The following is a 27945-nucleotide window of genomic DNA, read 5'->3' as shown; positions in this document are numbered from 1 at the left end:
TCCTTAGAGATTTAGATATGCTTCTAATTTGGATCAAAATTGGAACTGTTTGGAAGTTTGTAAGGCAAAGAGATTTTGAAGCAAAGTTTTGAAACATTGCCCAGTCGTTTGTGGAAAGAATTAAATTCATAGTCTCAAATTGAGGGACTAATTCAAAAGAATTTGCCAGTCTGTGACTGGCAAAGGATTATAAATGACTATATTCGTCAGCTGCAGACACTGAAGACAAACGACAAAATGAAACTTTGATAATAAGTGTATCTGTTGTTATTCAAGAATCATTCAGTTGACTTCATGGATTATAAAGTTAAATTGTTTGCCCTCCTTTCCCACTCCTCTTTCGGTCACACCACTGAAAACTAGTTGGCAATACTATACGTGAGTTACAGGTATCTAAACAAAGTCGTTGATTTTTAGGTACCTGTATTAGACTTCTGGAGCAATCTTGTATTAAGTCTGTAGGAAATTTGGTGTTTTGTTCATTCAAGGGTTAACTATAACCAAAAAGAACATTTAGAAAGAAGTGGCATCATGCTATTCCAGTCTAGGTCTTGGCACATCTTTTGTGTCCTTAATTGTTTGTGGTGTAGTTTTTTGTTTATTTTACCAGCAGAAGTTTTTTGTCTGTCAAAGATGTTACTTGTGCCATATGCCTGCATATTACTTTTATTCTATTTGAATGTAACGAGCTTGTAAAGATCTTGTAAATGTACTTTTCCCATTTAAGTGGGGGGAAAAAAGCATACAAATGCTGCCATTATATTCAAAACCGTATTCAAGCAGCGGATTACATTTCTCGTCTATTTTGGATTAATATAACAGTCCTACAAAGAATTTAATCTTTTAACATAAGCAGCATAGTTTGCTCTGTCTTCGTATTGACTCCTGATTGTTGCATTTCAGAAGATGAAAATGAGGTTTTTACAGGAAGTGTAATCATACAGTCGTTCAGATCTAAACATTTGTTGATATGGAAAGCAAACTATTCTTGCAAATTATTTAAGCGTGTGAAATTAAATAAGCTCTAATGAATATTTTTTAATATCTGAAACTCAGCCTTTGTGTTTTCAAAATACGACGGGATTTCAAGCATTTAATTCCAATGACAACTTTTCACAGCTTAAAGAGTTACCTTAGCTTTACAGAATTAGTCTTAACCCATGGCCTTTAACATTTTACCCACTCGTGCAGGCATTTTTCAATTAATAAGAGGGCTGGCATCTTAGCAGTGAATATAGATAGGGAAGCCTGCAATTAATAGATAACCTGAAACAATAGTTTTAATAGCCCATGATTGAGCTTATTTAATATGTAAGGAGATTTTCTCACTTAAAAGAAAGAATAAGTGAATGTGTGCGAGATTACCAGCATGCACCAGGGGTATGCCATTGTCTGGACTGAAAAGAGCCGCGCATCTGTAGATAGTTGATAATTCAGATAATTATTCATTTATGTGTAACTGACTATTTCATAATAAGAGAGGGGTACACGTTTGGGTTTTTATTTTGTCTGAATTAGATAGGGAAATGATTAATTACAGAGCTGTATTTCGTGTCAAGTTGTGAATAAATATGTTTAGCATTCGTATGGTTGTTTACAAACAGGAAACCCACACTGCTTGCCAACAGTTTGATTAAAAAAAAAAAAATTCATTCAATTCATCACTAATTCTCTGTAGGAAAGATCTTTACATTTGTGTAGTTTGGCATATTGTAATTAAATTCTTTTAAGACATTTTAATTAGGCAGAAGTAAACCAGAGTCCTTCCGTTTGCTCTTTGTAAACACTCTGAGGTGTCACCGAGGTGAGAGCTGTTGAGAGTGCTGCAGGGTATCTTGGCTTTTGAAAAATACTCAGCTTGGGTTTTTTAGTGTGTATCCACACTTAATTGATAGATGGCCTTATCAAATCCAATAATAAATACAAGAAACAGTTCTTCAATTAAAGATCTTCAACTATGTGTTGGTGCCCTAAAGACCAAATGTGATAGAGTACTTTGGACTGGCGTCTCACAGAAATACGAGTATTTGTGATGTTTTCCACCCAAAAAAGAAGGGCCTTCTGGAACAGGGACTTGTTGCAGAGGTGGTCAGTTTGTCCATCGTTTTTTTTTTTGCAAGCACCACTGGGAAGCACTGAGTTCCTGTTCCTTTCAAAGGACCTGGATAAGGTCTTCTGAGCATACCTCCACATGTCATCTATTTGCTTCCCAGAGCTATACTTTGTCTCTATTTAGGGCCAGCGCTGATGAGAATATAGCCACACGTCACTGCAGTGGGTGGCTGCAAGTGCTTGCATTCGTTTAAAGTGGTTTCCTGTGGAGGTGAATTGTAGCACTAAAACAGCAACTACAGTGAATTAAAAGGCAATAGCTTGAAGCACACGTGGACTTGCCTTCAGGACCAGTATATTAGTTCACAGTGGAACCACTGTCATTTTGCAGCTGCTGGATTAGGTTAATTGTTGTTACTGTACGGTGTCGTTACTGTTGTTGTGACTGGTAATATTTCTCCTCTTGTATTGGCTCTTGATGGACCAGGACTTCGTTGTGACAGGCAGTATATCAACACAGCATAAAACCCAAGTCTCTAATTCCAAGAGCTGACAGTCCTAGGATATGACTTTGCGTTACAGCTAAGTCATATTAGGTGAAAAGGCAAGGTCTTGCTCCTCTCTCCTACCATTCATGCTTTAATTGAATTAAAGTCATTACAGGAACCTGTACCCTGAGGTTCCAGAAGGGTCCAAGATGGAAAATGGAGATGGAGAGCCACAATCACAGTGGTTCCAAGAGTCTTACCTTTGTCAATCCATGATGTTTTTGGGAGGTTGTAGGTGTCATGGCTAAAAGGTGTCAGTGGAGTGGCATGGGGGAATCTTAATGGAAGATTTCAGACATGAGAAAGTGCATTAAGATGACTGTTTAGCTGGTGGCTGCCATCAACTGGCAGGACAGAATCTAGACAGGAACCTACCCTGCTGATGCTTGAAAAGAGAGGGTGGGAATGAGATTGTGGCGGGCCATTAAGGGCCTTAAAAGTGAGGGCAAGGCTTTCCTGATTAATCAGCACTACTATGGCAGACTGCAGCTCAGCGTGAAACACCCACTTGGAAACGTTTTTATGTAATCTCTCTTTCAAATTCTCTTTAGCTACTACTGTGCTTAAGTACTTAAAAAGTAATTAACAAAAACTACATGCAATACATGCATTAAACTGTTCCTGCCTGCATTAATTTCCTTGCTTACAACCATTTGTATTGTTTTCTTTTGAAATATAGACTTTGAATTCGCTTTTATTTATACAGCTTAGCCCAGATCATGATTGGTTCTTGGCACTGTGTGTATCTGAGAAGAAGGTGTGTTTCTCAAGTGATGAAAGAGGAAAAATTTTCCATTGTCAGAATTTTTCCATGTATCATCCAGCAGTGAAATAAAAAAAAAAAAAGTTGCCACAAGAAGATACAAACCTGTAATTTCACTTTTTTGCTACCAAATTGTAGAATAAGTAATCTGCTTTGGATGTACTTGCTTATCTGATTTTGAGACCAAAGTGTATGAGCCAGTGCTGGACTTACCTGTTTGCTTAGCATTAAATATTATGATTGAGTTTTGCACTATAGTGAGGTTCTGAAATAGTTTTTGTTTGGGAGTTGGCTTCCTACACCAAGGAACTACTGTTAAGTTGCGAATATAATGCAGCATTGATCATCACAGAAAATCTGAATTCAGGAAAATTCTGTTACTGAAGCCGAGTGACAGCTTTTGGCTGTGTGATAGATGGTTGGTTTTATAACTGAATATTTGCTGGCTATTTGTTTGTTTTCATCATACTTAGTTTTAAGTGTTATGACTGCATACTTTTGAGCCTTATTCTGACATTTTTTGTCATTTAATGTGGGAGTTTTAAATCCTCATAAGATTTTCTGATTCTCATTGAAGTTAACAGGTATCTGGATTTTTAAGTAGACTAGGAAAACTCAAAAAATGGCTCTCCAAGATATATTTTCCTTGACCATACTGCAAAATCACTTCTGAAGCAACGGAATATGGTTAACAGAGAGACCTACAATTCCATGTGTTGCTCTGTACAGAACTGGGTTGACATATAAGAAGCAGGCTGTGATTTACATGCCTTTCCTGACAATTTTAATGCGTATGACTCCCCATGGCTGCCTTGAGCATCTCAACCTTGATTAATCTAAAGTTAAGTTCCTTTATGCAGGCTTATCTGTGATTGTTTTATGCTCACTCCATCTGTTTCTTAATGTAGCTCTATAACTTCTTTCACAGTTCAGATTTGCTGATTATATCACTTTGGGGTTGTGGTTAAAACATTCAGCTCTGTTTTTATTACAAGATGCTTTGATAAATTTGTGAAAAGTGGCTGGTAGATCATTATCGAATATTTCTCTGAAGGTGTTTCCCTTTTATAATGCAGAAAATAGGTGAAAAAAGTTGACTGAAAATGAAGATGATAGGTTAAATTATTAGGAGAAATAAAGTGACATCGCTGATTTGTACTTGTGAAAGAGTCAGGCCGATTTTTTTCCCCCTTCTTATAAAGAAAAAATGTTAAGTTGCATTTTATGATTTTGCAAGTAGCAAGACAATCCAAAAAGTATGTAGAACTACACTGTCAACTCCTGAGTCATCTCTTTTTGCAATAATACAGTTCTTAGCTTAGCATCCTATTTGTGGGGATGTTATTACTGGTCATTAATTTTTAAGCTGTCACTTTTTTTTTAGTTTAAATTACTTTATATAAACCTTGCAGAAGATAAAGATCACTATCCATCTTTCAGCAGTCCTGTTCTGAGCTGAATGTCTTTAATATATAATGCCCGAGTGGCCAGTCTTCAGAAGAGACATTTCTGGAACAAAAGTTCTCACTAAGGTTTAGGTGGTAGCAGGTCCTGATGGTCGCCTACTGCTGGTGCAGACTGGAAAAGAGTCTGAGCTGATGGGTAGTAATCTGCCCCACATCTCCTTTTGCTGGTCAGGAAATGCTGCAGGCTGAGTTTAGCAAGGTGGGAGGAAAGTGTCCTAATTCTACTTAATGCTGTCTTCCATCTGGGACTTGGTACGTCCCAGGCAGCTCTTGTCTCTCTAGTTGAGCACCAGTTGCTTAATGAGTAGGCTTGATGAAGCAAGAGGAAGAGGGCATACATAAGCTATTCTTAAACTTGCTTCCCACGTGTACAAAGTCATAGGTATGACTTTCAGTTCCCATCTTCTGATCGGACTCCTATCCTTGAAAGGACAGGAAAGAGCAAGGAGTTAATTGTACTAAAATGAAGAGAAGTAATCAAAATCACCTGTTCTGGTCACTTGTCCAATGCCACATTCTTCAGTGGTATTAAGTGGTAACTGCTGAGATTAGACAGTATTGTAATCATTGAAACTGATGAAGGAATGTATGACTCAAGCATTAACTATTTTGTGATTTAATTTGGATGAGGGCGTGCATAAGTGTAAGAAATACGTTTTGTTTTAATAGAAGAATGTAACTGCATTGAGTAGGATTTGGATCTGTCTTGATCTGATCTTTTTTCTCCAGCAGTAGCCAAAAGCAGGTTCCTAGAGAAGAACCCAAGAAGAGGACAAGTGTGTGAGGGTACTTTCCCGATATATTCCCCCTGCTTTCTAGTGATCTTTGATATCCTTGTATTTACGAGTCTTTGGTGGCTTTCTTTCCATGAATTTGTTACTGTATATTCTCAACTCATGTAAGCTTTTGACATAAACAATATCCTGTGGCAATGAGTTTCACACAGTAATGATATGCTGTATTTAAAAATAACAGTAAAAGGACCCCTTTTGTATTTTCACTATCTCTGGCGTTACAAGAGCTAAGGACTAAACCATAAAATTACCCAGAGGCAAGTACAAAATGGTTGCACCCCATTCCTTTTTCCCTTGCTACCTGCAGTCTTTGCTTTACTTTCCTCCTTCAGCTTTCCTTTTCTAAGATGGAAAGTTCTAGTTTATTTAGTCTTTCTGTATACAAAGCTTGTTCAGTATCTTTGTCACTCTTCTTGGTACCTTTCTCAGTTCTACTATCTCCATTTTGATTTACTTACATGTTAATAGTTAGCTGATTTTTATGTGGTAGTAATTTGGAACCTAATGAGCACAGCAATTCAGGTTTTTGATGACTACAATGTTACCATAAAAGAACAGGTTTTAATTATTTGGATATTTCAGACATGTATATGCAGTTCAATACCCATGACAATGCATTTTTATACTTTAATTAAGCTTCTTGAAGTATAGAATTCCTTTTTAGAAGTTTCTATTGTCTCAGTAAGAAAAACAGTGTGACCTAGATAGGAGCTTCTGTAGCATTTCATTCTCTTCTGCATGGGGAATACATGTCAGAGATGTTTCTCAGGTGACAAAATAGGAAGATCCCAAATCTCTCTAGAGGAGGAGAATAACTGTTGTTCATCTCTTTCTCCCTTGTGATGGGTAAGATCACTTAGTATTTTGATACTCTAGATAAATATAGTATTTATATTTCTAAGGCTATTTCTAAAGATGGAATAAAGATAGGTTTTGATGGCTGTTGGTTTCAGGAAATAAATCCCTTGCCATGATGGCTTGAAAAGTGGTAGTTGGGCCTGTCCTTACCCAAAACAAAGTGTAGAGCTGAACACATAATGATGGGAAAAAGAAATGACAGATGACTGTGGTGCTGTGAAGTCTTACAGTGTCAATCTTTCAACATGTGGAGTCTGTCTTAAAATTCCAGCTCCTGGATTCCTGTGCCTTCTTTAAATAGAAGATTAAATCTTCATGTAAAGTGAGTTCCCAACTTTCAATATGGGGAGAAAATTGAAGTCTGTTTTAAAGATTAAGAATTATTTTCTTCATGTTCCCCTGAGCAGAAATGCAAACTGAGCAGAAATGCAAAGTTACGATGATTGACTTGCCTTTTTTTGTCTTCCTAGAAATTAGTAATATTCATCAGAGTCTTTGGTTCCTAACTTCGTATACGTGGCCATTCCTTTAGGACCTCAATTTTTGGTCTGTGGAAACTGGTTCTGATGCTTCATTTGCAAATCATTTTCAAGGTTATGTTACTATTTTTGACCCCGTTTTTGTTTGGGGGCTTTTTTTGTTCATAATGTAAGAAGAGAGTAAGCATCAAGCATGTTCACAAAAAGACATTTTAATTTTGTACTTGAGATTTTTATGGGCACAATTCTTACTGTCCAGACTGGGAGGTCTAAAAATTGCCAGACTAGAACAGACCTGACAAAACTTGTTTTGCGTTAGCCATTGCTTTGAAAGCAACCATTGCCAAATACTTTAGAGAAAGGTGTAGTAATGTTGCCATGAACAAATATAATTTCAGTAGCTTGCAGGACAAATTAGTTTTTACTGTTTCCAGATAGTGGATGACAGATGTTTGAGAACAGAAGCATGAGATTTTGATACATAGTAGACCTGTGGGTGTTCTCATCAGCCATAGATGTGCCTTCTTTCGGAGGGTGGCTATACTCACACAAATCTTGCTGTCTCCCCAAACCACTCCTGTTAGATAGGCTGCTTGGATAGGATCCCATGTGCTTTTTGAAGGCTGTGTAGGTATCAGATATGGAGGGACTCCAGAAACAAATACAAAAATGAATGTTTTAAAATAACTTTAAAGTGACATGTTGAAATGTCGTGCATTGTTTGGAAATTTCACTAGTGGTCCTCAAACATTATTCACATCAAGATTTCAGATCTTAGCATGGTTTTGTTTTTTGTTTGGGGGTTTGTTTTTTTTTTTTTTTTCTTTCTTCCCTAAATTATGAAGTGACTCTCTGTTTACAGTAAGGCGCATTCTGTCTGGACTTATGTCAAAGTCAAATCAATGGCCAACAGGTAGAGAGAAGGCACTCCTTAAGATGTTTCCAAATTTATAATACATATATTTTTAACTGGCTGTTGAAATAAACATGAAGACTTGAACTCGTCATCAAATCAACGGTTCTATTTAGTCAAGCCCTTCTATGGTTATTTGTGATTATATCATTTAATAGTATTGATTTTGGTAATTTGCCAGGTGTCTGTAACACACTGCATCACACTGACCGTTATAATTTACTATTTGAACAATTCATCTGACAGCAACCCATGCTGTGGATTGTGTATGCCCCAGTTCCATTTGTATCATATATCCATGTTCTCCGGGTACTCCCTCTTTTGAGGAATATTGCATTTTTTGAGTTCAAATGATTTAAAATTGTTTGGCCTCTTGCCTTTTAACACATCATAAAGTATGATGAAAGTGTACACAGATGCACCCCAGGGCATGGCATGTTGCTGAAATTACAGGAACACATGCTACCTGTTGTATCACATTGTTTAAATGATGATCACATTGCTACATTATTTTTCAGAGAGCTGATTATTGTTTAGCAAAAATCTAATTTGAACTTCAGACACTAAGAATGTTAGAGAAACTGTACTATCTGCCTTTGAGAAATTAATCTGAAGTGCAGAGGCAAAATTCAGCAAATATTGGATCAATTTTAATAGGCTTTGCTGTTGTGGAAGAACTACTTGCAGTCATGCTACTGTATAAACTATCTTGGATGAGTGGATTTGGAGGGCATCTATAACTTATCATGCTAATATGGTATAGTTAAATAACATGAATCCCCTAAGTACTTAATGACCAGTGCTTACTGCGTATGCCTACAAGAGTGGTGGCGTGGGTGCGTCTTGTTTTCTCTAGAATAAAATGCCCCAAATCAGACCTAAACGTGCAACTACCTTTGGTTCTGGGTGTGCAAAGAGGAAATTAAAATAAATCTGCCAGTCTTCATTTCATCTCATACCATTAATTTATTGAGCTCTGATCCCTTAATATTTTTCTTATGTCAGCGCTACAGAGGAGTAAGACAAAATCCCAGGACAGAGATGTGCCTGGGAGCTCTTTGGTATCGGAGGGCACCAGAGCTCTTCCCGCTACAGAACCCTGCTAACCTGCATGTTTTTCTTACCCCATCAAAGGGCCACAGTCTGGAGCTGGTCAATTAGCAGAGGATTGTTGCTGAATCATTTTCAAAGCAGCAAAAGCCAATAAAATTGTATCCTGTTCTAAGTCCTGAATTTGCTATAAGCAGGAATGACTGAAGACTGTAGGCTGACTGTTTTAGCACATCAGAAACTGGAGCCGCAAAGTTCTGATTTTGAAAAATATGGTATCTGGGACTCTTACCATGGCATCAAGAGAGTCGCGTTGCTGAAAGGACTTCCCCCAGTGCTGAGCTGATACGCAGGCCAGATACTGCCATCCCACCAGCCATTCAAGAAAAGGGTTTAACATACAACAACTGGATGTAGCAGAAACAAGGCACTCGCTCTCGGTGAGATTTGCATTCCTCAGGAACCTCTTAAATACAGGCCAAAAGTAGCATTGGAGAAAATCCTTAATCTGCTTTTCCTACCTGTCAGCCAGTCCCCCCAAACAGAAAATCTTAATTTTGTTTTGGGGATTCATCAGAGTTCCTTTCCTACTGTGGCATAAGGGTGCATTACTAGTGAATTTTAAACCTTGACCTATTTTAAAATAGTAAAAAACATTAAAAATTGTATTGCATCAGTGTTTCTTCACCTGACTGCAAGCTTTCTTGCTTTGCTTTTTGTTGATTCAACCTCCTTAAATTTATCACCTTCAGACTTTCAAAATTCCATACCAAAGAGGCAAAATAATATTTTGCATCATTTTTATAAAGTAAAATGAGATAGTTTGGCTTTAAGTAGAAAAAATAACCCTATTCGGCTCTCCATAGGGATTTTTATATTCCTTTTCCACATTGAATTGCACTGTCCTCTAGTGGATATTTTAAGCAATTGGTTTTGTGTTTGTAAGTCTTTCATACTGCTCTGATACGCTAAGTTTAATCTTTATTTTCAAATGAACCATAAAAGTTGTCTGATATAAAAAGCTAGGGTATTAGAGTAATATTTCAAAACTGGATAAGAAAAAGTTACATTTGACCTGTGATCCAAGTTATAATAATACAGAGACATTTTAAAATGTTTGTATCTTGACTTATCAGTTGGAGCAGAAAGATATAGAGTGAAGACGCAAGCGTATGGCATCTGTGGTTTATTACATTTTATTACATTGTATTGAGAGCTGGAGATAATCTGCTTTCACATTGAAACAAATTTTGTAAACTGTGAATGAATGAATAATAAAGACCAATGGAATAATAGGAAGGATTAAATGCACCTTATTAGACTCAAAGTGAAGAACTATGCATCCCATTTTACCCAGTGGTTTGGTTTTTTTCTCAGTATTGCTACCTAACTCTTAAAAGGCATAGGGAATAGATCTTTGTCTGGGACATAAGAACATTTGACTTGTAATCCAGGTAAACTCGACCACCTCCCAGGGGTCTGGAAAATGTCCTCACCTCTCTGCCTCAGTGTCTGTGTCTCCAAAACAGGTAACAAGGAGACTCACTTTCTCTTTGTCATGCTGAAGATTTCTTTTGTAATAAAAGCAATATGTAGCCACTAAAAAGTTGAATGAGAGAATGTTCCTTGCTTACCTGTAGCTAATTAAATATATGTTCCTGGGATTCTGTAGTCCTGGCAAAGTTGTGTTCATGTAAGTGTATCTTGCCTTGCATGTTTCTAAACTGCAGCAGTTCTTGATGCTTGGCTGTTGGTAAAGGTTCCCGCAGACTTCCAGCTCTGTGAGAAAGAAGGTTTTGCCTATCAATATTATGAAGGCCAATGGATCTTTGTAAGGCCAAACTGCAACCTGGATATCTGAATTTAGAAGTGGTGAATACCCTTCTTTTTAACTGGGATTCCTTGTGAGTTGAGGTGCTAAGCGTCTCTGAAGATCAGATTGAGAATATAAAAGTCTTAAATGACAGTGCGTGTCAGGCTTGTGTATGTTTGCAGTACTGGACATCTGGATCCAGCTGTAGGTTACAGCCTCTTCACTTTCCCTCCGTGATCTGGGAATACATCTGCATCTTCAGTGCTTGTGTCCCAGCATCCTGCAGTGTCAGCTTCCCCACATTCTTTGATATGTTTGAGCAATTTGAGATATCGTCCTTCCACTGGTGTTTGTTATGTTGAAGGAAGGAGAGAAGAAACAAATGCCTGGCAGTGTGCTGCTGGCTTGCTTTTCGTATTTATTTTCGAGGAGCTTAATGGTTTAGTTTGGTAAAAGAATGTGTTTTTTGCAGGTACAAAATGAGACCCTACTGACCAGAAGGATTGGGAGAAATTATACATGTTTTATTTAAAAATGCATTATTTAAAAAATGCTAGAAGCCTCCATGCAGGGACATGTTTGCCAGCTGTACCATGCAAACCCACTGTCTTCCATGTAGATGTGACCTGTGGCATCCTGGAGAAGAAAACTTGACAAATATGGCCTGTGTCATACTGTCTGGGTACATTTTTAGCTGATGAAAGAGTTAGGAGTGGTCAATAAATTAATTCAGTTAGCTTGAAATGTAAAGGCGTGTTTTTCAGATTTCAATCAAAGCAAACTGTAAGCAAGTACTTTGCTAGTGTAGCTTTTAATTTGCTGCAGGTGTAGTTTTACTGACAGTTGCTGAATAGCTTGTTTTCAACTAAAATAAATGGATTGAGCTTCAGAGCAACAATTTACAGCAAGGTCAGAGATTATACTGGTGATTTTATAATAATATTTATAGTTCACTGTGTGAGTGTTCATGCATCTGTGTGTGCATATAAGGGAAAAGATGCATACAAAGTCACAAGGCGTGCATCTCTCTGCTAATAGTTGGGAAACTGTTGCAAGTCTTTCCTGCTCTCATCAGACGAGATAACGTGGGTTGTTTGAAAGAGCTTCTCATAAAAATGCACTAGCAGAAACTTTGGTTAAAGGGATCTGAATGTTGGAATAATTATGGTTTTGAGCTATCTATATGTAAGCCATCCTGAAATATTTTGTTAAAACACATATTTTAAAACACATATTTAAAAAAAAAAACAAACACACTTATGTTCCAGTGTACATTTTCAGTAGTATTCACAAGAGATCTGTGCTATACAGTCATGGGCTTGGCGATTTGGGATTTGATGTTTATTGGACAGTTCTCTAGTATTTCTGGCCTCACGTTTTTGTACATAACTATTATTCATTCTGATCCTGAAAGGCAATAGCTAAAGCAGTGGTTTCAAAGCTGGCTTACACATTCCCACCTTATCCCGGGTCCTAACAGCACGTTGGGGGTTCTTCCTCCCTTCAGGGCCAGTGTCCATGTGTCCGCAGGGAGAGTCGGATCCAGGAGCTGTTTTGGCATCCGCGTGGCTCAGATGCGAATACGAGCACAGGAGAGGGGTGTTGATGTGCAGGGGGAGGGAGGAGAAAAACAAGACAGCTGCTTTGGTGGCCGCCCATACTTAGATCATCTTCAAATGATTACGAAACCTCAACCTAAGTTAATTTGCACTTGTGTTTGGATTTCTGTTCTATGTGAGATTCGGAGCTTTGCCTTGTATGAAGTATCTGCCACTGTTCGGTGCTACAGCGCGTTGTTATCCTAAGCCTGTTGTAATTGTTCTGTGGTAATAACAAAGGTGGGAAAAGAAAGAAATAACAACTTGCAAGTGTCAAGTTTTTGTCCTCTCTAATTTTGTGTACAGAATTTGTGGCGTTAGCATGGACTCTGTAGGATATTCAGCAGGCTGGAATGCCACAGCTGCAGACAGCGAGACGTCCTGTGTATAGATTTATAAATGGGCTGTAGGAAAGGCGCAATGCTTTATAGGCACTGTCTGTATTAATCTTTAAGTGTATGATGATCAGATGTCAGTGTGCATTTTGTTAAGACTAAGAACATTTTAGAGAGAAAAAAAAAAACAGGGAAATACAGTAAATGCACACACTCTACATCTGTTTTTCAGAGTGCAGGCAGGTATGCTAAAGCTGCTTCTGCCCTATGTAAAATACCCTTAGTTGCGTGGAACCTGGCAGCCGTGTGGATTATGTTGGTGATCCAGTACAATTCTAACAGTAATCTCCTAGCACCATTACTGCAGTTAAGTATACAATTACACTTATTTGGGATGGGGGTTTTTTGGTGCCAAACATTCAAAGCAGAATTGCAGGTTTTGTCAAGGCTCACTTTGACAAAAAGTCACTGTAAATTAAAACTGTTACTTTTATTAATAAAGCAACATAGATTTTGTATAGATATAGCTATACCTAAATATACCTAAATTTCTTATATAAAGAGAGAAAAGGCTATCTGTGTGTCTGCATATATGTGCGTATAGTATTTAGGAGCTGTGGGATTAATGGATATTCCAGTACTTGTGAAGATTTGATACCATATGTAGCATGAAGACAACGATAATGCAGCACTCAGTTGCTATCACTTTTGCTTCCCTTTGCTTCCCAGCCCTGGTGCTTAGACCTGGCAGACTGTGGGTTGTTACCACTATTGATGGTGGTATTGAAGATGAAGACATCTTCATGCTGTTGTGGGTTCCCTTATTTCTCCAGAGGAGTCCATAATCAGTTGCGAGTACATTTGATAGTGATTTCACATCTATCAATTGTTTTGGCGGATGGAAATAACCTAACCTGTTGATATGCTGCTACCTTTTGTATTTCAGCAACGCTATTGGAAACTAAATAATTTTATAAGGCATGCTGTTGGGTAAAACTGGTTATTAGAATAATAATGCTATCAAGCAACCTGTCTTGTATGTAGACAGTTTGCCCTCTCTTTAATATGTCTAATAGTCCATATGCATTAGATACTGAGCACGTTAATATGTAATGGTTCTGGTATAGAATGGGAAGTTTATTTTTCTTATAGACTTAAATAATACAGACATTGTGCATTCTCTGTGCACATGAAATACTGAAAACCTTTTCATCTATCTGCTGGGTCTGAATGTTAAAGTTCTTTCAGCTGGAAATGCAAGACCTAGTCAGTCTACAGAAGCATATATAAACAGTGTTCACAAATTTCAGTGGAGTTAAAAGTGAATCTCAGCATCATTTGGACTGATCTTTTGGCTTATTTGGAAGATTACAATAAAACCCAAGATTGAATTCTCTACCTGAGTCAGTTTCTTATTGATTGAATCCTTTTAGACTCCTCTCTAATTTAACAGTGTATTTTTATTAAAGCCAAGCATACAAACATCAATTATCCAAGCTGCATCTAATTTGCTTCAACATTTTTTTTCCTTTTGCTGCCAATGGATTAGAAGACCTGATTAGAATTCCGCTTGAAAGCTGAAAAGCAGATCCTTAAATGAGAATGTCTGCATTAGGAATTAAAATATCTGTACTGGGCATAAAATCCTCCTCCTTATCTCTAATAATGTAAACAGACTTGGTTAAGTTGATCTGTCACATGCCTGGTGCAATGTCCCTGAATTAGGATCATGTATTAGAAAGGGCAGAACAGTGTCTGTGGCTTGTCCTGCTGATAGAATACATCACTAGTATATTTTAACATTAAAGTGCTTTGCATAGATATCTCTACCATAAGGGTTAATGTGATAAGAGTTTGAAGGGCTCGATTTTTTTCATGTGTTTTTACCTCCTGACACCAAGAATGTTTGCATGTGCGCTAGCAGTAGGAGCAAAGCAGAGAAGGGGCCTTCTAAGGTTTCACTGTTGGTAGATTCTACAAAGTTAAGGGTTTTATAACAATGCAAAGGTGAAATAAGTAATTGCAATGTCATCACCAACTTAATATCCAGAAAACCTTAGATGGGCATGCATTTAACATGACATTAGTGTTGGCCCATGTCTAAACTATAAGAAAGAGTTATAAAATCAATTAAATTGTATGTTTTGATTTAACTGGATTATTAATTTCCTTCTGATACCTAGTGTGCTCTGCCTGTGATGAGGAAGCCATGTCGTGAGCCATATGCAGGCTGTTACTGTGCAGGCTCTATGAACTGGAGCAGTTGGTGTCATGTTTACCGAATCATGGTACCTAATTTCAGAGGGAGAAATTTGGATATCAGGATTTTTAAGGGAGTTTATTATTAATTATTGTTCTATTTATATAGCATTAGAGATGTTTTGTGCTTTGAAAATGCACACAAGAATTCTGTTTATAGTATCGGCATGCCCAGAAGAGCAAGCAAATCTTAATTGGATGACTCTTCTGCAAATAACAAGAGGAGAAAAGTAGCAGGGGCAGACAGCATCCTAGCACATCAGCACTGGACAACTAGATGAAAGAGTTGGTGTCTAATAAGCTTGAGAGGAGAAAATGGCGCTGTGTCCCGTATGGTCAGGTGGGAACTGTTCTGGCTACTTTGGGGCGGTGTCATGAGAAGTCTTGGAGCTGGGAGCAGCAGCAGGTGATGAGAGATATGTCAACGAGTTAGTCCCATTGCCATCTTCATTTTATGATTATTCTGCTAGCATTGGAGTTCTATAGTGCAATGTAAATGCAGCATATGTTTACAGTAAGGGATGCTTTTGCAGTCTAGGGTACTGCTGAAGGATACTGGTGAGCTGATTTCATGTGGGAAGCAAAATATTTGTTGAGATCTTTTCTTTTTATTGCTGTGTTGTGGATGGCGTTATTACTAACAGTGGCGAGCTTTCAATCTGTGTGTGTGACTGCACATCACAGGAGTTAATTGTCACGTTTTGTCTGCAGAGAAATATTAAACCTGATTGTGCAGAGCTATAAACGTGCGTGACTGCAGAGAATTTTCTTGGTGCTGGTATGAGTCTGGCTACCTGGAGGTGGGCAAAGTGAATCTGTTCATCTTGTGCAATGAGTTAAGCATAATTGCGGTTGACATCATGCGCAAGTGAAATCCAGTGATATTTCATTCCTTCAAACCTAATCCTCTCTTTATCTTGTCGTCTTGTCGGAGTCAACATGATTCTGGCAAAGCTTGTTTGTGACACCCTGTGAAGCTTATTGTAGAGTACCCTGAATGTTGTGATTAGCCCCGCTACGGGATGAGAAATAGCATAGCTGTATCCATGTGGTGTCCCCCTTGACTTAATAAGCCATGGTGGGAAGCCTGGTATATGAACTTGGGTTCAATATTATACTACCTTACCAAGTGGAAAGAAACCATATTAATATCTTGTATGTATTAATGTCTTGTATGTTGTGAAAGGTAATTTAATTGTGAATTGGGTGCAGGAATTTCAGTTTCCAGAAACTGATAAATAGCATTTTTTTGAGGTTATCAATTAATCTGTTGTAATGCATGTTCTTCATTACATGCCTCTCCTTGTTAATTAGAAAGGATTTTTACTCCTCTTTATCAAGTCAGGGCAAGTATATTATTTTTTCCTCTGTACTGCTTATGATAAAGTGCATATCCAGATTGTTTTGTGAAGTGTCCACATGAATATTTCATTGCATGTGCATCCGCATGTTCATAGACTGTTTTCTGAGCTCCAACCTCTGATGATTATTCAATACATTAAAAAAATCCAAAATATAGATTGTTTAATCTCTTTTTATTTATACTTGTCAGCAGAAATTCCTCTTTTCTGTGTAGTAATGTGTTTGACATTAATTACCATGCCAGTTTAGACCAAGGCAATTAATCACTGCTACACACTACAGAAACAATAGACTGAGAATCAAGTTCTCTGACTACAGAGGTGAAGCTTGTACCTTCCATAAGTGAGAACCTGCCTGACAGAGGGGAATTTGTACCCTCGTTTGGATCTTTTACCTGTGTTTATTTAAAAAACCAAACCAAAACAAAACACAAACAAAACCCCCATCTATTTCCTACTCTGTTTCTTTCCTACAGGTTGAAGCAATACTTGTAAATATTTTTGGAGGGATTGTGAACTGTGCCATTATAGCCAATGGTATTACCAAAGCCTGCCGAGAGCTTGAGCTGAAAGTACCCCTGGTGGTCAGACTGGAAGGTGAGTGCTGATGGTTTCAGACAAAAATCATCCCTCAGGTGCACAGTAACCCACTTTGGCTTTCTTCGATCTCTGAGCTCTAAACAGCTTAGTCCCACACAAGAAGAATATGTCCAGTTCTTCATCCGTAGCATGACCTGAAGTCAATAAACTCTTCCCTTACATATTTCTGTATTCCTGGTCCCCGGTGGTACTTGAAGCAACGAAATTTTACAATGAAAGCATTATGGTTTTGCTTGTAACATTTGCATTGCAAATAGAAATAATTTTGATACAGGTTTCTGTTTACTGCAAGGTATTTCTTTTTCAAATGTTTTTTACTGACTGCAATTCCATTATTGCTAAACCTGTAGCAACATAGAGTTTTCTTAAATTTACTCCAATTCATAATTAAAAGAAAGATGTTAGAAACAGTATTTGTGAGAGAGAGATTACTGTAACGTGTTCTTCTGCCCAAATATGTAATCCAGCTAAAATCCATTAAAACCAGAAGATTCGGTAATGGTAAGGAATATTGGGTTTTTTTTAGTACATCCAGCATTGTTAAACTGGAAACAAAAAAGTAATAGAGAGGTAAGGAAGAGCGCTCTTTGGCAGTTACTGGCTTTAATATAATGGCAGCAGATATGGAGTTCTGTCTCTAATTTCTGCCAAGTACCCTGAAGGAGGAAGGGAAATTATTCTTCAGCCATTGAATGAAAAAGTGCTTTGATTGAAATCGGAACACAACTCTGGTAAGCTTAAAACATTTCTTTTTTGCTAAGTAGGTTTGGAAAATAGAGGATTTTCTGGGTTGTTGGGGGTTTTTTTTAGGGCCTGTTCCTCAAAAAAATCAATATTAATGTCTGGGTGTGTGTAAAGAGCATAAAATGTCCTACTGCTTAGCATTGGTGGTGAAAGGAGGAAAACCATCCCTTTATGCACCTGAGATACAAAATAATAAGGTGTTTTTTAACACTGTGATAGAGGGGAGAGTAAAAAAAGCTCTGAATGCACCAGACTTTTTCCTTTTCAAAAAATAAAGTCACCAGGACTCATGAAGATGCAGGTTTACCCATGAAGCCCTTTGGTTAGGGGTATACTTGTCTTCCATGAGAAAGCAGGGTTTTCCCATCCCTCATTCTCATGCTACGTTACACACGATACGTAGTTCACATCAGGGGAGACCACAGCCTGTGACATGCAATTTTGTCCTGTAAAAGTTCTGCTGTGCATTTTACTGCAGGGTTTGAACATTTTCCAGAGTTCATTCTTGGTTTAACATGGGTAGATTTTTGCTGTGGCAAGTGCAGGAAAATTTAAATACTCTAAAATGGATTTTAGAAACAAATTGTGAAAATTTTCTACGGATGATGCAGCACCACTAAACACCTTAAGAGAGTAAGTAGATAGTTTAATATGGGTGAAGGAGAGACTGATGGATGTTGGTTAGAAGCAGGAAAGTTTCATAATATAAAATCTCATTGTTTATCAGCTCTAGGCAATGTTGTTTAGCTTTTTGTCACAGCAAAAAACTTTTCCTGTCTGTCATAGCTGGGAAAAAGTTTATCTGTCAGATCTGCAAGACTTCTCATCTGTTGTAGCTGTTATTTTTTTAAGTGAAGATACTGGAAAAGCCATTAGTTTTCCTTACGAACAAGATAGTTGCAAGTTGTTTCTATTGCAATATTTGAAACTGGTATAAGAGAAACAAGAAACTCAACTTGCTCATTTTAAACTTCAGTCTGCTAGGTCTGCCACTGGGTTTTCTTGACCTTTCTCCAGTACTTTCAATACTTCCATGATTGTGTGCAAGTAAGGGCGATTTTTTTTTTTTTTTAACGACTTCTGGGAAATTGCAAGAGGCAAAGCAGTTTCCAGGCTGAATAAGGAGAGTCCCAGTGCTCCTGCACTGTGGAGTTTGTCTGGAAAAGAAGGTGTGGAGCAGGAGTGCTTCTGCCTGGGGGTTGCACAAAGCCCTGCAGAGGTGACTGCATGGTGCCTGTTCCTCTTCTGGCTGTGACCTTTATGAGAGTCCTGTGCTGCTTCATCCACAGGGGCCAAAGCTGAATCTTCAGAATGTCTAACACAAATTTTAATGCAAACATCTTGGTTATCTTCCGATGGTTGCTTACTCTTTACTAGGTTTGTAATAATGCTTCTCTGAGGCTAGTTGCTGACTCCAGAGGTGGCGATACCACGTGTTCTTTAGGAAACTCTGTCCTGGTATAATACAGCAAACTCTCCCTTTTGTGTAATATTCATGTCAGAAGTTTTTTAATTCCTTCTCTTATTTTTAGTGTTACCCATCAATTCATCCTAAACAAAGAGCTATGATGTTTACAGCCTTCAGATGTTGTACTTAGGAATGGTTAGTTTGTAACTCATGCTTTCTCTGCCTCCTTAATCACCCAACCAAGCAATACCTATATGTATATATATACACACACACATATATTTGGGTTTTTTAATCTTTCCTCAGAAATCAATCCTTAATCATTTTCATTTTTCTTCTTTGAACTCATAACAGGTTATCCAAACATACAAGGATTTTGAATTAATAATGAGCACTATGGAAGTAATAAGGCTACCCAAGACTTTTTAAAACATCACCAATAACGTTTTACACTTCAAAAGGAGGAAAAGGGACAAGGACTTCTTTGGATTTCCATTTTGAACATTTTTCCAACAGAACGTTCATTATTTATTCCCATAAATCTAACAGATTTGTGACCTGCACTTTAAAGGCTCTTTGCCTGCTTGCACTGTATCACAAATGTCTCGATGACTAGAGTTTTAATCAGTCAAATCTGTCTTGATTTAGCAGTATTCTGTGAACAGATCTTTGTTCTCAGTTGTATAATAATTGCAAGCTGTTTTACCAGTGGATAAAGAAAGGATTACTCTCCTCTTTGAAAATGGTAACTTTATAATTACATGTATTTACTTGCCTTATCAGTAAAGAACTCACCAGCTGAGACACAGGGTTATTGTTGTTTAAAAAGCTCATGGACAAATGGAGAAACCACATATTCCAAATTTTATCTTTTACAGATGTAGAAAACTATCTTCTGCTGGTTTTATGCAGCATTTTTTTCCTCTTCAAAGTGTAATGTACTTCAGTTAAGTTTTGTGAAAACTAACTAGGAGCGCTGAATGGAAGCCAAACCTTGTTTCTCATTTATGTAGCTTAGAGTGAGATGCAAAGAGGAAAGAATAAAATAGAATTGTGAATTAGATGTCCTCTTCCTGTGCTAGAAATTTTACATTCTCTCTCTTTCAACAAATTAATTCTCTGCTTCTGTGGTCATAGGACAAGAAGAATTGGGAGGAATTAGAACCACTTAATATGTTCAAACACAGCTAGAAGCAAGTTGGCTTTTATTCAAATGTCCGAATCCAAAATTTCCTATTATATTTTCAGCCATGTGATTTGTGATCTTCTGTGTCCTTCAAAACCTAATCATTTTTTTAATATATTCAGAAATCTTTTACACACAAATGAAATTTTGCTCCAATTTGTATATATTCCTCAAAAATATGGTTTAGTATGTATGCCTGTGATTTGTAGTATCCCAAATTGCCTATCAAGAGAGAAGAATGGGGTATTGCAAAGTCACATTTAGAACTTTATTCATATCAACCTTGTCAGACATCTTGGATTTAAACATTCAACACAAATTTAAATGTGCTTGAGTCTTTCCCAGTTTGGATGTAAACATGGGGCAGGGGAAAAGATGAAAATATTCTGTGGGAAAAGGTTAAGATAGAAAAAGACAAATGGGGTGGACAGAATAGAAAGGGTTTAATTGTCTCTAATGAGGCAATTTTTAAAGTGAAAGTTGGTTTATTCTTGACTGCAGAGCCAACAGCTACAAGATGTGTGAGCCACCAAAAATTCATAGGTTCCCTAGCTAAAGATCATTACTTAAAGCTTATCACTAGCCAAACCTCAAATCAAATGTTGACTGAAGGTTAGCTAGTGATGAACTTTAAACCTTGTCCCTTATTCTCCAATACCTCTGTCTTTGAGACCTGAGAGGCTATGAGTTTCCAGCTTGTGGGCTAGCAGAAGTAGGATAACCTTGGATCCATGCCGGGGGGGGGGGGGGGAATTTGGCTCTTAATACGCTCATCAGTGTAGCACATTAAAGCTGAACCATTGCTGTTGATAATGTAACATGGTCACGAAGTGTTCACATCAGTAATATTGTCAGACGTACTGCATATTGTGAAATGCTTTGCCATAGCAGAATGTTTTGGGTAGATCAGATTATTTTTCACATTAGTCTTCCATTTCTTAGGATGTACCAAATGTATATAACTGTCTTCTCCCCTTATATCTTGTTTACCTGAAAAGCTAGAAATGGCATTGCAGAGTCTTTCATCCTCTCCAGCCATCAGCATTAAACAGCGGCAATTTAGCCTGTTCCTAATGGTTTTACAACAGTGCAAGTGAATAAATGAACATTATCAAAATCCTGTTGGATTATGGTTGGGGATGTTTTATTTGTTTGTTTTCCTTCAACCTATGCAGTCCTCTTGACTCATTTGTAACAATGTGTGCTGGTATAATCTTACAATTTATAGAAACATGCTTAGATAGAATATTTATTACTAGGATTTTTAGGTAATGAGTTGAATAGATTTGCTTTGCTAGTGAAAGCAGAGATTTCAAGGTAATAGAAGTGTAAATGTGAGCAATTGCATGTACACAGACAGAGAGGTTGTTTCAGAACCCAGCTTTCAGAAGGAGGATATTTAGATTAAAAAGCTTGGAAATATTTGCTGATAAAAATTACATCTTTCCTGTTTTTCCATGGAATGTCATTGACAGTAATATCTGTCAGAAGGAAGAAACTTCTTTTTCTCATCAGAAAGCCATTCCCTTAATAGGAGTCAAGTTTAAAAAAACAAACAAACAAAAAAACCTAGCAAAAAAACCCCAGCAACAACAACAAAAGCCCTACAGCCTTCAGTTCTGTGAATTTTCGCTGTTTCTCGGTTGGCTGCAGCGTAGGTGAGGGGCAGGTTATTGTGATAGCTGATGTGTGGGATTCTGTTTACAGTTCTCTGACACCATCCAGTGGCAGGAGGTTAATGTTAGAATAGTGGGATTATTTATTTGTTTATTTTATCGTCTACTGCAATAAGATGATACCCTTTGCAGATTCTTAAATGTTTCCAGTGTTTTCTGAATGTTCAATTTTAAAACTCCTACCTCTGCTTTCAGCAGAATCTCATTATAATTTCTGTATTCTCCATATATCTAAAATACTTATCACAATAGGATAAAAAGCTATCATTAAAAGAAGAAAATTACAGCAAAGGAAATGCTTGCTGAAAAATATGTTTAGTTGTATGGCCTGCCTATAAAACCGTATTTTATTTAATGAATACAGAGTGTACCCTTACTCTTTTGACTGCAGTGAGATTTTTTTCAGCTTTCATATTTTCATTTGTCTGCATAAACTCCCCCCTCCCTTCTTAGTGGACTGCGTTTGGTATTGATTTTGTAATGCATGTTAGACAAGTGGTGCGTAGAGCAATCAATGCAGTGCAGAATAGATCCAATGTATTGTTCCCACTCTGACCTGTTAGTAAATTAATATTGGCCACTTAGTGAAGAGCAAAAGTTAGTTTTAAATATGTGGCTATCACAAACAGCATAATATTTTTCTCTGTGGGAAAATTTCCAGGAAAATTTTTCCCTCTTTACACTTTTTTCTCCTCACAACACCTTGTCTTGTAGAATCCTATTTGAGAGATCAGTACAATCTTGAATGTTTTAAATGTTTATCGCACTTGTATCTAAATAATAGATAAAACCTTCAAGACTTGATGGGAATCGCTGTACAAATGTGAGGAACTTAACAGAGAAGAGAACCTTCATAATGCCTTTTGACTTCCCTGTACAGTTCTGTACTGGCAATTAGCAGCTTCCACATTACGTTAGACAGGATGGCTGAAAAAAAAAATCAAATATTATGCTCTTTTTTGCCCATAATCTTTTTTCTCTAGGAAAAATCCTGTACAGTTCTGATGTTACTATGCAACCAAATCCCCCTTCTGTCAGAGATTTCAGATGTCTTTGACCTTCCTACACAAGTCCCACAGTGTGTCCTCTGAATATCGATGGGAAGCATGACCTCTTCGGCCAGTGCTTTTAAACAGCTTTTAAACATTTTAAAATGGGGTCCCCCATTCCTCTTCCAGACACCTGCCTCTCCTATCAGAAAGTGCTGGGGCCTGCTGCGACAGAGATGGCTTTGGTCTCCTGCAGTGCTGGGTGTGGGAATCCTGACTTGAGCACGCTGATGAAGCAGACTTCTGAATTTCTCTATGTCTGTTGTACAATTTCAGACATTTTATTAAAGTCTGCCAAAAACCCAAAATTACCCTTTAAAATGAGCATTCTGGAAGTTGCATAGTAAAGAGTATGCTCCTTGCTTGTTTAATAATTAAGGGTATAATTAGTGTACAGCTCCAAATATAATTAAAATTCATTTTGCTAGGTCTAGGAATTACAAACTAATTAAGCATTTTGACATGGCAAATAACAAGGAACTTGATTGGGAGGGGTGGGGGGCTAGAAATGACCCTAAAGAAGATCAGCTCAGGGTCTTGTGCTTGTGACTAGCGGTGTGATCCCAAAGTGTGGACTCTGCTTCCTCAGTAGGATGTCTGACTCCACGTTCTTCTGTGGTGCAGAACATATCAGTGATCAAAGCTTTGGAGTATTCACATTTTCTGTTTGTCTTTGTTTTCCATCAAGGAAGAGCTAAAGTAAAGGGGAAGGTGATGCACTTGTGTTTTATACAAGTGAACAGTGTGAAAAACATGCTTTCCTGAAATATCTTTTTTAAATTTATGGTTTTTTCCTTTACTGTGCATGTAGTCTGTTGACTAAATTTGAGCTTTTTATGTACAAAATGGAGCACTTGTACAGTATGGCTGTACAGTCTCCTTCAACGTGGGATAATATAGTGCAGCAGCAGAGGAGGGAACGGTGTCATGCCAAATGCTTCAGAGCTCTCGGTGTTCCCCTCTTCTAGCAGAAATGCAAAAATGTGTATTCAATAGCAGATTTTTCAGTATTACCCAAACCTTTGTCCCATTTTGTAGCTTTCAGTTGACATGGGTGAATTTTAGTTCTAGTTGATTCACTGACTGCTGATTAGCTGTAGCTGATTGTTGCTATTAAATGCGTTAAATCTTCTAAGTGTCTTAAAGGCCTGATACGTGATCCACTGTCCGCTGCTCTTGCTGCACGTCCCGACTGACTCTGGTGGATGTTGGATTGACCCGGTAATCTTCCCAAAGCCCCTCTTGTGGATGCAAGTGCAATTATCAGATTGCATCGTCTGTCAAAATTGTCATTGCAATTAAGAGTTCCTTCTTCTCAGCTCAGTCCAAACCGCTCGTTGAATCTGTTGTTAAACTGAAATGATGTGTAGTTTGAAGCATTAACTGCTTTTATAGAGTTTTAATAGAAGACGCTCATTATTCATTAATATTAATTACTAATTATAGTCAATGTTCTTTTTTAGGAACAAATGTTCATGAAGCCCAGCGTATTCTGAATGAAAGTGGACTCCCCATCACGTCTGCAAATGACCTTGAGGATGCAGCAAAGAAGGCAGTGGCTAGTGTGGCCAGAAAATAACAACTTGAAGATTACTCTCATGGAAGGTGTGTGTGTGTGTTTCACAAGATGTCATTCCTGTTGTTATTTCAGAAAGGATTAGCAGAGTTTTTCTAAGCAGTCATCACTGTTGGTGGACTTAATTTGTAATACATGGCAAACTCAGGCCATAGGCTTGCAAGTTAGGCTTCAGAAATTTTGCAGCTACGTTCTTGAAAAGTTTGTATGTCTTCATCTAATTTTGGTAATTTTGTTGTTCAGAACTGTGATAAGTAATACTTCACTTCATAAAGCTCTCTTTCTGCTTTCCTTCCAAAATTGTCACTGATAAACTCACAATAAGATACAATAATTAATAATTGACTTCTGTCAACAGAATTGTTCTTTAATCAAACACAGGTAGCTCACCTATTGCACAATATTTTCATTCTTTTTTTTTTTATATTGTAAAGAGTCAGCAAACTAATAATGAGTTTATATTTTTTATGGACTTTTACAATAATATAAAAAATTGTGCTTACAATATCTATTTTTATTCAAATGAATAATGTTTACTTTCTTTTTTAGAAATCACACATTTTGCCTTAAGGTGATTTTCTTTTGTAGATGCCAAAGTATACCTCGCAATAGGGAAAGGGATTGAATAGTTGGTAATGAAAGGACCTTCCATTCTTATACTGTGCCTATAAGCCGGTGCAATGTGATTCATTTTGTTTTCTAGTTTTTGGAAATGAGGTTCAGTATTTCTAGGTGTAACAGTGCCATACAGAGCGCTCTTGGAGGATGTGTCTGCCAGTAAGAAAATGGCTGCTAACTTTTTTAAATAACCTCTTTCATAAGTATGTCACTGCTGTGAGGTTTTAAAATGAGAACCTGAAGCAGTTTTCTGTCAGGAGCATGCAGTATTCTTCAACTGATTTAACTTCCAAAAAACATTTCTGATTTATTGGGGATAAAACACAAATGAACTTTTCCATTTCTAAAGTATTTGATTTCTCAGGCAGCAGTAAAAATATGTACAAGAAAAAAGAATATAAGTTTCAGTACTCAGATATTGACCGAGATTTATTGTGATTACATATTCTTTTGTACCAGTCAAAACTCAAGCTGTTAATTACACAAATTATTCATTCAGGGAACAGAAGACAATACCAAATGGCCTGTGTAACTAAAGAACTCGGTACAAATCTCACTCAGCCCAGGAATTACATGCTGAAAATCATCAATAAATTTGAACAGTGAACAAATGAGTGGATATTATGATCTGGTGTTGTAAATGGGCAGAGAGGTAAAAATTTGTCTAATAAATTCTTAATTGTGATTTTTGAGCGGCTCTAATCAATACCGTGTTCTACTTAGAAAAATGTAAATAAATTTTTCCTGACATTTCCATTAAAACTGTTACATTCAAAATAAATTATCTGCACTAATCTCTGGCTCTTGACACAAATAGTATAGATAGGTTGCTATCATCAATTACTGTAGGTTTTTTCTTCTCCATTCCTTTCTCTACATATTACTAAAGGAAAAAATGAATGACCATTAGAATAGCAATAAATATGCCACTAGGTATGCACTTATTGACTGAATGAAGGAGAAGGGTATCGTTAGCAGTTTTCGTGAAGGTGCATAGAAGCACACTGCTTTGAAGGAAGAAATGTTTACCTCACCACAATAAATAAAAAAGTCACACTCTATTTTCTATATTTTAATACTGGAAATAGAAGCATTCTGTGGAAGAACTGTTTATGCAATGTTGTCGCACACTGTGTATCTAACTTCTGGTCTGAAAACCGTTCATTGTGTGTGTACATGATTATTATTCTGCAGAGATTAACACTATGTACACCATTTTGTCAAATAAATGTAAAAATGAACCCATTTAATGACGTTGTCCCTTCTATAAAATAGAAAATTGTTTAATTGGTCTATTATATTCTGTGATCTTCCATTCAGCATTTTGTTACAGGTGGGTGAAATCAAATGCATAGGAATTTAGTTTCAATTAAGTAATATTGGAATACTCTTATATACATGCTTTTTATCTAAAAAAGTAAACCTTTTTGTCTCTCTATCTTTTCTTATACGTAGGCTAATGACAGTACATACAAGCTTTATTCCCTTAAGCCATATACAGGATAGAACAGTATAATTTTTAGTTTTCAGATGTCATATGGAAAATTTCATAAGCTCTGGGTTTGTGTTTTTGAACGTTTGGTGTTTCACTTGAGCCAGGGCACTGCTCACTCTCTGTACCCAGAGGCTCTCTTGCTGTGTCTGGCTTGCTTGGTGTGGGCTGGTTCGGTTTTATCTGCACGGGTCATTTCTCTGTGTATGGAAATGTGTAAAGTTAGTCTTGGTCTCCCTTGGACAGGCGTTTTAGTTCCATTTCCTGTGCTTTGAGCTGTTATAAATTGCAAGTAAACGCAACGCCTAGAAGGGATGCTTTTGTCTTTGCTCAAGCATGCGGAGTCGCAACATGGCACGAGTGCGGTTTGCTGTCCTCAGCAGCTGTCTACCTGATGGCTGCCTCCCCGCCTCGGCGGGGCTGGATGCAAGCTCCGCTCCAGCCAGCCTGTTACAGCTTAAACCGACAAGGCACATACATGAGAATTGCCCCTCCTGCAGAAAGCGAACAGCAGTGTAAGCAGCAGGTGAGTTCCAGATAATCCCCTTTGTGAAAGTTTTAAGTGGGATTTAGTTAGCCTTTAAATCTTGACATTTCAGCCTGTATTAATAAAGCTCTGTAGGACTGGGCACTTAGAAAGGAAAACAGGAGGAAACTGTTAATGCTGACATTGTGTTACATCTTTAACAAGGCACCTTTAAATTCTCACAGTGAAAGTGTAACAGCTGGGAGTTCTGGAGTAATGTTCTTAACGTGCGTTTACTATCCCATTTGTCAGACCTGTTCTTCCCTACATCCGGAAAAGCAGCTGGTATCATGCAAAATTGCTGTGATTGGAACAGCACGTCAGCGCAAATCAGTCACCAGATGAGATCCCGAGCAGGGCTGTCCCTCCGCAGCAGAGTCTGCTTCCCCAGTCGAGAGCAGCGCTGTGCCACTTGCCTTGCCCTCCGAGCTGAGCCTTGTCTGGTGGCCTTGGGGATTTTCAGACCTGGGACCCTACAATAACCTCCGGTGATTATTATGTGTTTGGTTGGCCCGGATGATTCCCTTGTGCTGAGAGCTGAGCGCAGCCCTGGCTGGGTGTACTAAGAGTGGCCCGAAACACAGGTCTGAGCAGCCTCGCTGGGCTAGAAGAGCCGGGAGGTCTGTGCGCACAAGGCTAGGTGCTGGCGAAACCATGTCCTATAATAAAAGCTGTCAACTTAGTTACAGAAATCCAAAAACCTCCTGGGCTTAGTGCTTTATTACATGACATGAAAAATGCTGGTACTAGATGCTGCTGTAAGCCTCTGAACTGATTGAGA

The 27945-nt window shown here is 37.7% G+C and overlaps 1 protein-coding gene across 1 annotated transcript in view; it reads left to right on the top strand.

The window, feature by feature from the left end:
* SUCLG2 (succinate-CoA ligase GDP-forming subunit beta) overlaps nt 1-26391 on the top strand; it is a 132563-nt gene extending 106172 nt beyond the window's left edge. The window contains exons 10-11 of the mRNA XM_087744172.1: nt 16766-16886; nt 24416-26391. Coding sequence (XP_087600298.1) covers nt 16766-16886; nt 24416-24531 — 237 coding nt within the window. The 3' untranslated portion in view covers nt 24532-26391. The remainder of the gene's footprint in view (nt 1-16765; nt 16887-24415) is intronic.
* Nucleotides 26392-27945: the final 1554 nt, after the last annotated feature.

This window comes from Nipponia nippon, unplaced genomic scaffold (assembly GCF_047370975.1).
Source record: "Nipponia nippon isolate SJK-2023a ecotype South Korea unplaced genomic scaffold, ASM4737097v1 scaffold_9, whole genome shotgun sequence".
Lineage (NCBI taxonomy): Eukaryota > Metazoa > Chordata > Aves > Pelecaniformes > Threskiornithidae > Nipponia > Nipponia nippon.
This window is presented reverse-complemented; position numbering and strand designations above follow the sequence as displayed.